This window comes from Plasmodium vivax, chromosome 5 (genome assembly GCF_000002415.2).
Source record: "Plasmodium vivax chromosome 5, whole genome shotgun sequence".
In the NCBI taxonomy this organism is placed as follows: Eukaryota; Apicomplexa; class Aconoidasida; order Haemosporida; family Plasmodiidae; genus Plasmodium; species Plasmodium vivax.
The window spans coordinates 670,175-683,754 of record NC_009910.1 but is presented as its reverse complement, the minus strand read 5'-3'; the positions used below and the strand labels follow the sequence as shown (position 1 = coordinate 683,754).

General features: G+C 50.2%; 5 protein-coding genes across 5 annotated transcripts, besides 11 other annotated features; 3 read left to right on the top strand and 2 right to left on the bottom strand.

Moving 5' to 3' along the window:
* Positions 1 to 47: 47 nt before the first annotated feature.
* Positions 48 to 138: a microsatellite.
* A 53-nt stretch (positions 139 to 191) lies between these two features.
* Positions 192 to 1,778, top strand: PVX_089590 (hypothetical protein, conserved; the record flags this gene model as incomplete). The annotated part of the gene is made up of 3 exons (XM_001614957.1): positions 192 to 837; positions 981 to 1,144; positions 1,333 to 1,778. 3 exons carry the CDS (start codon positions 192 to 194, stop codon positions 1,348 to 1,350), a joined length of 828 nt encoding a protein of 275 aa, XP_001615007.1. The 3' UTR covers positions 1,351 to 1,778.
* Positions 1,361 to 1,380: a microsatellite.
* Positions 1,779 to 2,027: 249 nt separating the features above from the next.
* Positions 2,028 to 2,070: a microsatellite.
* Positions 2,071 to 3,141: 1,071 nt separating this feature from the next.
* Positions 3,142 to 3,198: a microsatellite.
* A 237-nt stretch (positions 3,199 to 3,435) lies between these two features.
* PVX_089585 (heat shock protein, putative) lies at positions 3,436 to 4,445 on the top strand (the record flags this gene model as incomplete). Its single annotated transcript, XM_001614956.1, has 3 exons — positions 3,436 to 3,507; positions 3,602 to 3,974; positions 4,375 to 4,445. The coding sequence occupies 3 exons, from the start codon at positions 3,436 to 3,438 to the stop codon at positions 4,443 to 4,445; spliced, it is 516 nt and encodes a 171-aa protein (XP_001615006.1).
* Positions 4,446 to 4,672: 227 nt separating this feature from the next.
* PVX_089580 (chaperone clpB 1, putative) lies at positions 4,673 to 7,917 on the bottom strand (the record flags this gene model as incomplete). Its single annotated transcript, XM_001614955.1, has 1 exon — positions 4,673 to 7,917. One exon carries the CDS (start codon positions 7,915 to 7,917, stop codon positions 5,176 to 5,178), a length of 2,742 nt encoding a protein of 913 aa, XP_001615005.1. The 3' UTR covers positions 4,673 to 5,175.
* Positions 7,321 to 7,340: a microsatellite.
* Positions 7,528 to 7,602: a microsatellite.
* A 1,464-nt stretch (positions 7,918 to 9,381) lies between the features above and the next one.
* Positions 9,382 to 9,412: a microsatellite.
* On the top strand, positions 9,390 to 10,304 carry PVX_089575 (hypothetical protein, conserved; the record flags this gene model as incomplete). Its single annotated transcript, XM_001614954.1, has 4 exons — positions 9,390 to 9,519; positions 9,743 to 9,912; positions 10,011 to 10,104; positions 10,282 to 10,304. 4 exons carry the CDS (start codon positions 9,390 to 9,392, stop codon positions 10,302 to 10,304), a joined length of 417 nt encoding a protein of 138 aa, XP_001615004.1.
* Positions 9,413 to 9,435: a microsatellite.
* Positions 10,215 to 10,237: a microsatellite.
* PVX_089570 (meiotic recombination protein DMC1-like protein, putative) lies at positions 10,281 to 12,627 on the bottom strand (the record flags this gene model as incomplete). The annotated part of the gene is made up of 7 exons (XM_001614953.1): positions 10,281 to 10,498; positions 10,753 to 10,879; positions 11,052 to 11,204; positions 11,362 to 11,437; positions 11,725 to 11,886; positions 11,998 to 12,393; positions 12,532 to 12,627. The coding sequence occupies 7 exons, from the start codon at positions 12,625 to 12,627 to the stop codon at positions 10,465 to 10,467; spliced, it is 1,044 nt and encodes a 347-aa protein (XP_001615003.1). The 3' UTR covers positions 10,281 to 10,464.
* Positions 11,287 to 11,308: a microsatellite.
* A 461-nt stretch (positions 12,628 to 13,088) lies between the features above and the next one.
* Positions 13,089 to 13,112: a microsatellite.
* Between the last annotated feature and the right edge of the window lie 468 nt (positions 13,113 to 13,580).

Sequence of the window (13,580 nt, the reverse complement as noted above, 5' to 3'; positions counted from 1 at the left end):
ACGCACCCCCTCAAAAGAATTGGAAGTATCCCAGGGTACTCTGCCTTCCACACGTCCTTCCCGCTGAGAAACGCAAGGGGGGAAGCCTTCCTCCCATCCCTGGCGTGATACAAATATTCCCCACCTCCCCCTGTATCCCTCACCAGTGTATTTCCCCCTCCCCTTGAAAGAGAGAGCCTCCACGGTGGACCATGCAGAGTGGTCTACAGAGGGTGCTACGCGCACAGACGTGTGGGGGAGCGGCGTGGCGTARCGTTTTAGGGGGCCTCTCCAGAGGGGGGAACTTCTCCTCCTGGGTGAAGGGGTACACGAAGGGGTGTGGGAAGGGCTATACGGAGGGCTATGGGAATGGCTATGCGAAGGGGGACGCCCGCGTGGTAGCCCCCCCCAGCAGTGGTTGCTTCCTCGGCAGCGGTTGCTTCCTCGGTAGAGGTTGCTTCCCCGGTAGGGGCTGCTTCCCAGTGGAGAAACGGCACCTAACGAGGTACTGGGCCGAAAGCACGAAAAAGAAAATACACGACTCAAAAATCAACGAGTGGAGAGAGCAGTTCCCAATTCTAAACGAATACGACGACAAGGACCTGACCATCTGGAGAGAAGCTTTCAACAAAATGGACCGAGACAACGATAATTTCATTTCGCATGCAGATTTGCAGAAAAGTGATTGGAGCTTGGAAAAATATAATTTGTTCCAGAATTACGACATGGACCAGAACAACCTCATCGACTTCGGGGAGTTCATTCAGGCCGTCACCGACATCGACACGCAGCACTTTAAGAACTTCTTCCAGGGGTTTAGCAAGATCGACATCGAGCTGGAGTTCCAGAAGTACGCCAGTAAGGGGGGAGCGGCGATAAGGAGCGCAATTGCAGCGCGGCAATAGGGAGCGGCTAATTCGGAGCGCAATTGCAGAGCGGCAAACTGGAGCGTCTAATCCGCTGCTCATCTTTTCTTGCACCACTTTTCCCCCCCCACGCAGTCACCGAAAAGGAAGAGAACAAACAGGTCATCCCCCTGACCAAGCTCATGCAGATGCTCAAAGACAAGGAGTTCACGTGCGTCACGCACACGGACTCACGGAGGCTGTTCAACGCCATGGACTTTAACAAAGACGGCGCGCTCGACTTGGAGGACTTCCTGGCGGTGCGCAAGGAGAGAAAAAAAGAAAAAAAATAAAAAAAAAAGGAAAGAAAAGAAAAGAAATGCTAGTCGCGTACTTGGTGCTTTTAACAATTAGCACGCATCCGTAGCGGCCATTTTGGTGCCACCGTCTGGATTACGCCCACTGAAAATACTTTTTATTTCCCCCCTCACACACACCTCCCCTTCAGTGGCTCGGGAAGAAGTAGTACCTCCACATTTGGAAAGATCAAAGAGGAAGAAACGCACATATGGGTAGTATCTTCCTTCATGCCATCACATGCGAAGGGGCTATTTTTCACAGAATGAACTCAGTGCCACGGGCATAAAAGTACTGCAATTCGTAGGATTTTTTTTTTTTTTTTTACACAACTATGTGCCATGTGTAGACTGACCTTTCCCCCATTTGGCATATGCCTATGCGCCTCTAAATCACCAGTTTGCTTCTTTTTTTTTTGGCCGCAAGTGAAAGGACGTAATTCAACAGAGCGTCAATTCTAAGCGCATTTCTGCTAGTGCATTTCTGCGAGCGCATCCTCTGCAACTGTGTAGACACGAGATATTTATGGGCCTTTCGTTTTTTTAAGTACAGCAGGAAGGAACCCCTGCTAGCTAACTTATTTGATTTGCATTCCTCTTAAAAAAAAAAAAAAAAAAAAAATTATGACCAGGCAAGGTGGTAAAACACCTTTTCCTACCTCCAAATTTGTAGCTACCTGGAAAAAAAGTATTGCCGTTCGGGCAGTTCTACACTGCTAGCCATTACGTGCAGGCAAAAAAAATTACATGCTCCACGTTCTGATAGGGTTACGCGCAACGAGCTTGTAGGAACTCCCCGTGTTAAGGGAGCGGTGGTTTTGTTCAAGCGGCCGCTTTGTGGCTACGTGCACACGCAGTTGTAGGAATGTTCCCGCATCCGTCCAAAAGGATGCACGCGGAAGTAAGCCCATTTGGCCCCACTGCAAATAAATCCATTTTACCCCTCTGCAGGTATTTTTCTTCTTTACACCCCTGTTCGATAACTTAAACGGGTGTGCCCCAATATGGCTGCTCGGTGAGTATCCCACCCCGTCCACTTGCTGGCATAGCATTTGTGCACACACATCGTTTGCTGTCCCGTCGCTCGTTACTTCATAGAATTTTTAAAAGTTGCTAAAGGGGAAAAAAAAAGTATGAACAAATAGCAGGAAAAAAAAAATATATGAACAAATAGCGGAAAAAAAAAAAATATATGAACAAATAGCGGAAAAAAAAAAAAAATATGAACAGCTCATAAAAAAAAAAAAAACAACAGCATTTACAGCAGTTGCAGCGGCATGTTTGCGTTTCAATTTGGCGCAGGATTTTTTTTTTTTTTTTTGTTAAGCTTGAAAAAGGAAGAGGCCTGAAAAACGTTTTCATAAATTTGTTTCTGTAGCAACTTAGTTTTCTGCACGTGTTTCCTTCCTACCAGTTTCTGTCCCTCTTTCTGCTGTTTTTAAGTTTCCACCTGTTGTGTTTTTTTAAGTTTCCACTTGTTGCGTTTTTTTAAGTTTCCACCTGTTGTGTTTTTTTACGTTCCCACTTGTGATTTTTTACGTTCCCATTTGTTCCCATTTTTTTTGCCTTTTTTTAAGCCCCCGCCTGTTGCCGCCCGACTGCGTCTTTCACCCCTCTGCAGCTTCTGCTCATTCCTGCGTAGTGCCTTTCCGTCTGAGTGGCACGCAGAATTGGATAGACGGGAACGTTCAGCTCTGCTGTGCGACTAAACTGCACACTTGGTTGTCCCTTAACCGCTTGCGCAACGGTGTTTTCTTTTTATTTCGTTTTGCTTTGTTTCATTTCTTTTTTGTCTTTTTTATCTTTTTCTTCTTTGTTTTTCCTTTTTTATCTTTTTGGGTCTTTTTTTCTTTTTTTTTTTCTTTTTTTTCCTTTGTTTCCCATTTGGCCCCCTTTTAAACCATTTAACTCACCAGTTAACCCCCCCCAAACACATCCCCTTGTTACGCGACATTTTTCTGACCGCCCTGTTTGTCTATTTTTAATTTCCCCCCGTTGACTGTGCCTCCATCAGGTGAATGCCACCCTTTTGCAACTGCTAATCGCGTTAAGAAGAGCGAAACAAACAAAGAAGAACGAAAGGGGATCCTTCGGAGGACGCGCCTTTGTCGTTGCAGTCACCCCCTCGCTCGCTCCGCCACTCTGCTGTCTGTTTACTTGCTCATTTGTTGTCCCCTTGCTTGTTCGCTCTTTTATTTTTTTTTCGTTTCTTTTTTTGCCCGTTCCTCTGCCGTACCTGCCCGCACTTCGCCACGATGAATTGCTTGTGTGCCGGCTGCTCCGACAAGGGGGAAGTGAAGTTGGTGCCAGACCACCGGATGGACATCGTAAGTTTGCCACCACGGGGTGCATCTCCAGCACGGTGCGCACCGCCAACACGGTGTACATCGCTAACGTCACTCAAATCGCCCATCCTCACAGAAGGAGAAGCCCTCGATCCCCAAGAAGAAGAACACGCTGGTCAGCCCGAACACCATCCTCGAAATAGAGCCAGACAAAAACCTAAAAAAGCAAATCACCTTCCGACCCAAGGTCGACATCATGTACGACTCTGAGAAGTGCCAAGCCATCCTGGTGCTCGACATTCCGGGGTTTAAAATTGAAGACATCGACGTCGAAATCGGAGAGGGAATGCTCACTGTGTCGGGGCCCAGGTCCCAGACGGAGCTGTTCGAGACCTACGGGGATAACTTAATCTTGCATGCGAAGGAGCGAGAAGTGGGTTACTTCAAACGGATCTTCAAGCTCCCGCACAACATCCTCGACGACACGGCGCAGGCCGTCTACAAGAACGGTGAGCGATTAGCGGGGGGAAATGGGCTGCATGCCACAAGAAGCCCGTCTGTAACACCATTGCGATAAATTAACCATAAAGCTAACCCTAAAAATTAACCCTAACCCAAAATAATAACCCTAACCCTAATCCATAACCTTAACCCTAAATCTTAACCCTAACCCTAAACCCTGAACCCTGAACCCTAAACCTAAATCATAACCATAACCCTAAATCATAACCCCAACCCTAAATCTTAACCCTAACCCTAAATCTTAACCCTAACCCTAACCCTAAATCTAAACCCTAAATCTAAACCCTAACCCTAATCCTTAACCCTAACCCTAATCCTTAACCCTAACCCTAACCCTAAACCCCATCGCTCAACCCCATCGCTCAACCCCATCGCTCACCCCCACAGGAATCCTCGAGATAAAAATGGAGTGCAAACAGTTCTCCTACATGCACAAGGTAGAAATACATGATGCGTAGGAGCCAGATGGGAAAAAAAAAAAAAAAAAGAAAAGAAAAGAAAAGAAAAGAAAAGAAAAGAAGAAGCCAATTCGACCACCACAGCTAGCACGTCAAGGCGAATAAGCGCGTAAACCGCTTCCCAGGGGAAGACAGGAAGAACCATCTGCGTCCACCCGAATGGAGGTTGCACGATTGCCAAGTTGAGACACCGAAGTGGATTTCTTTTTTTTTTTTTTTTTTTTTTTGTGTGTGTATGAGTTAGACTCACCCGAATGGTTGCTCCTGCTTTTTTTTTTTTTCCTTTTTTCCGCACCGGTGAGCCTTCTCGTCGGCGCATGGACGTACGCGTGGAACCCGTCCAGGCAGTGGCACAGTGGAGGGGTCACACGGAGACCGCCGCTTCCTCCTCCACTTGCACTTCCTCTTTTTTTTACCTTTTCGCAAATGTAAAGAGACTAACGGGGAAAGGAGACACGCACGCGCATCCCTTTCGTCGCGTTGGGCAGTTTTGCTAAACAGATGTTTAATGTTTTCTCGAGGGGTAATTAAAAAAAAAGAAGCGTTAACGAGTAGGGGGTCAAAGGGGAAGGGGTTAGTCGTACAGGTGATAAACAGGGGGGAACAAACAAGTGGGTGCCGCAGGGGAGAGCATGTTTATGGGAAGAAGCGCATGTTTATGGGCTAACTGGGGGAACTCGTCCAGCTGCCCATCTCACCAACTGCCCAACTGCCCATCTGCCGCGCCGCTCTACCCCTTGGCGAAGTGCAGCGCGCCGTCCCTGAGCGTCACCCGGATGGTGTCGTTCTCCACGAAGGTCTCGTTCAGAATGCGGACGGCGATCTCCGTCTCGATTTCGGACTGTATGACCCTCTTGAGTGGCCTGGCGCCGAAGGCAGGGTCGTAGGCCTTATCGACGATGTAGGAAAAAACAGCATCATCAATGGAGATCTTAAAATTCTTGTCTATCAGCCTATTGGCGACCTTCTCAATTTCAATGTTTGCTATTTGCTTCAGTTCTTTTTTGGAGAGACTATCAAAGATGACGTGATCATCTATTCGGTTATAGAACTCTGGTCTGAAGGTTTCCCTTACGGATTTCATCACCTGCTGTTTTATTTTCTCCTTTTTGTTTGGGTCATTGGCAAGATCGAGGATGCTTTGGCTTCCCAAATTGGAGGTGAAGATGATGATGGTGTTTCTAAAGTTTGCAAGGTTTCCCTTTGTGTCTGAGAGCTTCCCTTCTTCAATTACACGGAGGAGTAGGTTATACACATCTGGGTGTGCCTTTTCAATTTCATCGAAGAGGATAATAGAGTAGGGCTTCTTCCTCACGGCGTCTGTTAGGAGTCCCCCCTGTTCGTAGCCAACGTAGCCCGGGGCCGCTCCAATGAGTTTGCTGATGGAGTGCTTCTCCATGTACTCGGACATGTCAAAGTGGATCACAGCATCTGGGGTGTCAAACAGGACGTCCGCAAGTACTTTTGAGAGTTCTGTCTTCCCAACTCCTGTAGGGCCGAGGAACATCAGCGAAGCTATCGGCCTCTTGGGGTCATTCATGCCCACTCTAGACCTCTGCACCGCTTTGGAAACAATCCGTACGGCATCATCCTGCCCGACGATCTTCTTATGCAGTTCTTTGTCTAAATTTAGGATCTTCTCCTTCTCTGATTTCTGGAGCTTATTCAATCGAATGCCCGTGGAGAGACTTATGATGTGCATAATATCCTCGCTAGTCACTTCATCCTTGAGCATTCTATTCCTTTCTGGAATGTCATTTAGGTAGTTGTCTTCTGCCTTTTTCAGCTGCTTCTCTAGATCCGGTAGGGTCTCAAATCTGAGCTCAGCAGCTCTATTAAGGTCAAAGTACCTCTCCGCTTTTTCTATTTCTATTTTGACCACATCAATTCGTTCCTTCACAGCTCGGATGTTGTCTACGTAGCTCTTTTCGGACGACCAGGACTCCAGGATGCTCCTCTGCTCCTTCCTCAGCTGGCTCATGAGGTGGTCGATCATCTTCAGCCGGGCGATCTCCTTCTCGTTGATTTTCTTTTTTAAAAAGTTGGGGCTTTGCGAGTAGTCCACGGGTGGCTCCTCTGGGGGGGCGGCGTTCAGCGGTGTGTTAAGCGGATTGGTGTGCTTGGCCCCCCCCCCCAGCGGACTATCCCCCAGGATGGAGATCTTCTCCATCTCCAACTGGACGAGCTGCTTCTCGATGTGGTCCAGCTGAATGGGCTTGCTGGACAGCTGGATCTTCAAATTGGAGGCTGCCTCGTCGATTAGGTCTATGGCCTTATCTGGGAGAAACCTATAACTGATGTAGCGATCCGATAGGACAGCTGCTTGGATGAGTGCAGAATCTAAGATACGCACCCCGTGGTGCACCTCGTATCGTTCCTTCAGTCCTCTTAAAATGCTAATCGTTTCATCAACACTTGGTTGTTCCACTAGTATTTGTTGGAACCTCCTCTCCAGGGCTTTGTCCTTCTCTATAAACTGCCTATACTCACTTACAGTCGTTGCCCCGATGCATCTGAGCTCTCCTCTTGCGAGCATAGGTTTGAGGATGTTCCCTGCATCTAGTGCCCCTTCAGCCACTGCACCTGCCCCGACTACAGTGTGAATCTCATCGATAAACATGACGACTTGTCCTTCTGCGTCTTGCACTTCTTTCAAAATGGATTTCAGTCTCTCTTCAAAATCTCCTCTGTACTTCGCTCCCGCGATGAGAGAGGACAGATCTAGAGATACTAACTTGCGCCCCTTTAACGAATCTGGCACATCCCCCTGGACAATTTTGATGGCCAATCCTTCGACGATGGCCGTCTTTCCAACCCCAGGGTCTCCCAAAAGAATGGGATTGTTCTTTGTTCTTCGGGACAAGATCTGGATGGCTCTCCTAATTTCTGTGTCTCTCCCAATAACAGGATCTAGCTTCCCTGCTCTTGCCAAGGCAGTGAGATCTCGGCTGTATTTTTCCAACGCTTGGTAAGTCATCTCTGGCGTTTTGGAAGTTACCTTCTTCTTCCCACGAACCCTCTCCGTAGCCTTCTTCACCTTCTCATAATTAACATTATATTTTAGAAGCCACGGTCGAGTGAATTTAGAATCCTCTGCAACGATCCCCAAGAGGAGATGCTCTATAGATATATACTCATCGTGAAACTCCTTTTTCAACCTCTTGCTTGTTCCTAGTACTGCTTGTAATGTTCTTCCTAAAATTTTTTGCTCTCCAAACCCGCTCGGCATTTTCGGTTGCTTCTTCAGGTACTCATCTACCTCTTGTATTAGCAGCTCTGTGTCTATGCCACTCTCCTTTAGGATCCTCTGAGCCAGTCCCTCCGGTCCGTCCTTCAGCAGAGCGAGCAGAAGCATCTCCGCTTCGACATACGCAGATTCGTATTTCTCCCCTATTTTGTTCAGCGTGCTTATCGCCTCCCAGGCCTTCTCCGTGTAGTCGTCCGAGTTGATAGTGTACTCCTCGTCGCTCATGCGGAGGGGCGCCACTCGCGCAGCTAGACGATCCCCTCGCCGCGGAGGGGGGTGCACTCCTCTCCGCTCATCAGGGTGCACACTTTGCCTCTCACTGTTTCCCCCCCCGGGGGGCCCCCCCACGCTGTAGAACAGCCTGCCACTCGCGGCGCCCCGCCGGCTGCCCACCGCCCTCTCCTCCTGGAAGCGCGCTTTCGGCGCCCCCTCGAGGGGCTGTCTGCTGCGCTGGGCGCCGCTCCCCCTCCCCCGGTCCTCCCTCTGCAGGGGCCCGCCGAGGAAGAGGGCGCGCCTCCCCCCCAGGGGGGACGCCCCCGAAAAGGAGCTCACGCGCTTGCCACTGCGTTCCCCCCAAATGAAAAGGCTGCCAATCAGGAAGAGGAGCAGGCAGGCGGTTCCCTCCCTCGCTCGGCGCATTTTGTCCTCCGCCACACCGCTACAACGCTACACCGTTTGCCGCTCTGCCGCTACACCGCTCTGCCGTTTTGCCGGGGAGGGCGCAGGTGCCAGTGGGGCTGCACGCGCATGTAGCTGCGCCCCTCGGCACGCGCTGGTTGCATTCTACACAGGGGAAGAGCAACGACCGCCGCCTCTCCCGCCACGTCGCGCGCTGCTCCGCATAAGGCCGGCGATGGGCGACCCTCCGCGCGGCTCGCGATCGCGGCTCTACGATGGCTCTGCCGCTGTGCCGCTGTGCCGCTCTACCGCTCTACCGCTCTGTGGCTATGTAACTCTTCTCCCTTCCGCTCTACAATTCGTCACACCACACGCAGGGGCCTTTGCTGGGGTTCCTTCCGAGCTGCCTTTTTTTTTTCTCTTTTTTCCCCTCTACGGCATGTAAGGGGTGAGAAGGAGAGATGCACTGCTGCAGAACAAGTCAACTTCCTCCTTTTGGAAAGAAAAAAAATGGGATGCTTTTTTTTTTTTTTTCCCTCTTCCTCGCTCGATGAACAGTCGACGGGTGCCCATCATGTGGAGGCGACCGCGAGAAAAAAAAAAAAAAGAAGCTTGGCAACTCGTGCGGAGTTACAAACCAGATGGAGAGCAACTAAACATATTCTTCCACTCCGTAGCGACTTTTATTATTTTATTATTTTTTTATTTTATTTTTTTTTTTTTTTTTTTTGCTTCTTTCCCCCGTGTGTATTCCTCGCCGCTAAAAGGGTGGAACTTCCCCAGGGTTTCCTCCACAGCGTAGGGGCTCTTATCTGCTTCCCCCCCGCTCTTCGCGTGAATGTAGCCCAGCGGATGCTTTTCCTCCCATATACGCATGCACGTCCACATGGTTGCTTCCCCTGCAGTGCCATCCCCAGAAAGCGAATGAACAATACGTGAGTTGCCCGCCACACCTCTGCTGCCAACTCAGAGGTGACTCTACGAATCGACGTCATTCCACCCGTCTGAAGCGTCCCCCCTCCTTTCCTCTTTTTTTTTTTTTTTTTTTTTTTTTTTTTTTTYCATCCTGAAGGGACAAAATGGCCATAAAGAGTCTTTGCTACCTGGGGGAGGACGACGACATTTTATTTTTCTACTCAACGGAGAAGAGCGACGAGCTGAGTTCTCGCTTCTCCGTTTTTGCTGCCCTCGACAATTTGAAGAAGCTCAGTAGGGGGAAAAGGGGGAAGTCCCTGCAAGTGGGCCCACTTCCAGCTGCGCGTGCACCTTTGCAGAAGAGAGCACATGTCGCCGCTCCCCTCAAACCACGTGCACCTTTGCAGAAGAGAGCACATGTCGCCGCTCCCCTCAAACCACGTGCACCTTTGCAGAAGTGGCACATGTCGCCGCTCCCCTCAAACCGCTTGCACCCTTTCCCCCACCCCCTGCACAGCCCAGTCGAGCGAGAAGAAGACCGAGCCCTACGTCGGATGCATCGGAGTTAACCTCTCCCTCTTCAGCGCCTATAAAAACTACGCCTACGTCGTCAAGGCCATCGGCCTCAAAATCATCCTCACCTTAGACGACAGCAAAAATAAATACACCGATGATATGCTCAAGTCGGTGAGTGATAGAAGCGAGCGTCCCGGCGGGGCATTTCTACACAGCATCTCCACGTGCCCTTCCGCCAAACACATTTATGGCGCACCCCCCCCTCCCAGATTTTCCTAAAGCTACACCAAATCTACGTGGACGCAGTGTGCAACCCCTTCTACGCGGACCGCTTGGAGAGCGACGCCTTTGCAAAAAAAATTAGTAATTCATTCGTTTGAACAAGGGGGAAGAAAGGAAAGAAAGGAAAGAAAAAAGTGGAGTCCCCATTTGTGGGCGCTTCCCCCCGCGACGATGCTGAGGGGCCTCTCCCCATGTGGCACACACATTGCACAGCTTTTTTATTTATTTATTTTTTTTTTTTTTTTTTTTTTTTTCCAGAGAAGCTGATAGAGACGTCCTAAGTTGGACCCCTTGATGGGGGCTCACCTGTCGGCGGTGGACCCCCGGCGTGCGGCCAATCTGTGCTCTGCTTCCGCGTAGCGTTTCGCCGCGTTGCTCTGCTATGCTTTGCGTAGCCTTTTTTTTTCCATTTTTTCCTACCGCCCAACAGCGCACACTTGCTCAGTCAGTTGCGTCGATCACGCCGCCGTCCGACCTGAACGGAAAAAAAAAAAAAATAAAATAATAAAACGAAACAAAACAAAACAAAGTAAGGTAAAATAAATCGGGTAGGGGGCCGCGGACGGGGAGGACAGGCGGATGCCCACGCGTGGCGCAACACATCGTTTGGTCATCGTTTGTTCATCGTTTGCTCATCTTTGCTGATCGATTGCTCATCTTTGCTGATCGATTGCTCATCCCTTTTGCCGCGCCCGCCGCTCCCCCTTTTGCGCGCGCCCTCCCCCTTACAGCTGGAAGATGCAGTCCACTTCGGGAAGGTTGGGGGCGTCGTAGACTTTGCACACCCGCTGGTCTCCTTTGCCCTTTCTCAGCGACAGCCTGGTGGTGGAGGCGTGGCCGATGACGTGCCCGCCGACTGGCCCGCGGGGGGGAGTGAAATTAGCGCGAAATGAGTGGCAAGATGAACGGCAGGATGAGCCGCCAACGGATGAACCGCCAACGGATGTGCCGCCAACGGGTGTACCGCCAACGGGTGTACCGCCAACGGGTGTACCGCCAACCGGCGCTGGCGCCTCCGTCGAGCGAACCTGGCTTCATCGGGTTGGCAATGAAAGTCATCGTAGCCCCCGGATCGGACATCACCTGGTTGGTTATCAAAACGGCGATGTTGAATTGCTCGCCCAGCTTGCTCAGGATGGACATGGTCTTGTTGAGCTTCTGCTGCCGCTCGGAGAGTTCGCCTGAGGGGGGGGGAGAAGTCGTTCGGGGAGACGTCATTCGGGGAGACGTCGTTCGGGGGAGACATATCAACGGAGAGGCGTTATGCAACTGAGCGTGCTGAGGGGGACACGCAAGGGCACCCCGGCGAGCCGCTCCACTGCTCCTCCGCGAAGCTACCTCGTCCGCTGAAGTCAACTCGGAAGAGGGAGATGATGGAGTCCACCACGAGCAGAGCGAAGGGCTCTTCGCACATCTTCGGGGTTGGCGGCAAAGGGGAGATGCAAAAAAAAAAAAAAAAAATAAACATAACATAACATAACAAAACGTAACAAATTTGGTGATGCGGATAACATAACAAAGCTAATGATGTGGTGGGAGGGCGCCTCACCCCCTCGAGCGCACTTTTGCAATGGGGCCATCCACCAAGGTGGCCCCAAATGAACCCCGCCCAGTTGCCAGTTGCGCTTCCCTCTTTGCTGGCCACCCCTACTGAGCAACCACTCACGCAGAGGAAAAGGAGAAGCCATTCACCAGACATACCTTCGCCGCCGACACTGCAAGCAGCTGATACAAATGCTCGTGTGTGAATGCCCTCGCGTATAAGATGTTGTCCAGCACATCTTCTCCATCGATTCCGTAACGTTCGGCTATTTTGCAGATTTTTTCTGGCCTGAAGGTGCCTTCGGTGTCGATGTAGCATACCTGCGGAGGGGGGTAATCCAACAAAGGGAGGGTAATCCCACAAAGGGGGACGCACGCACAACGGGAGGACGCTCGTTCAACGGAAGGACAGTGGTGCACCCCTGGGCGTACCTTGCCGTTGCCCCCGCCCACACTCCTGGGCAACTGAGCCGAGACCGCCAGCGTGTGACAGATCTGCGTTTTCCCGCAGCGGTTTTCCCCAAACAGCTCCGTGATGGACATGCTCTCTATCCCTCCTCCCAATGTTTTGTCTAGCGTGGAGCTCCCCGTTGTGATCTTCAAAACTTTGCTTCTCTTATGAACCAACTGATGAGCTGTTATGAAGCCGGAGCAGTTTTCTATTTTGGATGCCACCTCCAGAATTTTTTCTACCTTTGCTTCCGAAATTCCCTTGACGTTGCACAGCTCCTTCTTCGTCGTCTGGATCAGGGAGAGTATCGTGCAGTAGCCGCTGCCCTTCAACTTGTTTATGTCTGCTGCGTTGATGCCCAGGTCTTGCAGCTTTTCCTAAAGGGGGAGTAAAATGCGGCAGAAAAAGAGGAGGACAAAGGGGGAGTAAAATGGGGCAGAAAAGAGGAGGGCAAAGCTGGACAGAGTGTGCCACGCCGCGCCCCCACAGCACATAAGCGACATTTTCCTCTTTACGATTTCCTGGAACTGATGCTCTTTTGTGACTTCCTCCTCCATTTCGGTCGTCGCGGCAACCTTGCTGGTTGACTTGCTCGACGGTAAGGTAGCCATTTTTGAACAAACCAGGAAAAAAAAAAAAAAAAAAAAAAAATCCCAAAAAGGGGAAAAAATTATGAACAGGCAAGGTGAAAAGTGCGCTTGTGTGGGGACACTTCTCGGAAGGGAATTTTTGGGAGAGGCGCTGTTCTTTTGAACGGACAAAAATGTGAATCGCTCTCGTGAGGGGCGGTGCATCTATGTTCGCACGTGGAGGGGAACAAAAAAAAGGTATGGAGGAACACACGTGGAGGGGAACAAATCCAATTTGAAATGCAACCGCACAGGCACTCTCACACACAAGGGAAGACAACGCCGCAGAGTTGGACGGGAAGGAAAAGCTAAAGCGTCAATCACCGTTTCGTCTGCTTGGAAAAAGTTCTGCGAGCGAATCGCCGCCGAGATGCTTTAATGTCTCGCTGTTGTGGGGGACACGCCGATGCACTGCTAAAACGCAACAACAAAAATGCATTCCTGTTTGTTTGGAAAGAGAAGGCAATTATTTTTACAAACCCGTTTGCAGCGTCGCGCTCTTGGCATTTTTAGCAATTTGCGCACTTTATGTCTGCTTTATTTCGCTTGCTCGCGTTTCTTCCGCTCGAGCAGTAGCGGTGTACGTTCACTGATCCTCGCCACAAAAAAAAAAAATAATAAAAAAAATAATAGAACAACCGTGACGCCGCCCGCATACACCGCAGGGCTGCGCTTAAACTCTACCGACTGTACACCTGCTATGCGCAGCGGGTCTTTTGCAAAAAAGAAGAAAACAGACAAATTAAGGAAGGTGCAGAATTGTACATTTTTTTTTTCGCCCTTTTTTCCACCTCGCAATGGTGCAGATACAGATAAGCCGTTTTGCGCCCATTGGTGAGGGATACGTACGTAGGGGAATCTTCCCTAACCGGGTTGATCTGTTTTTACATTTTTTTTTTTTTTTTTTTACACACATTTTGCACCTCAAGGGGGGG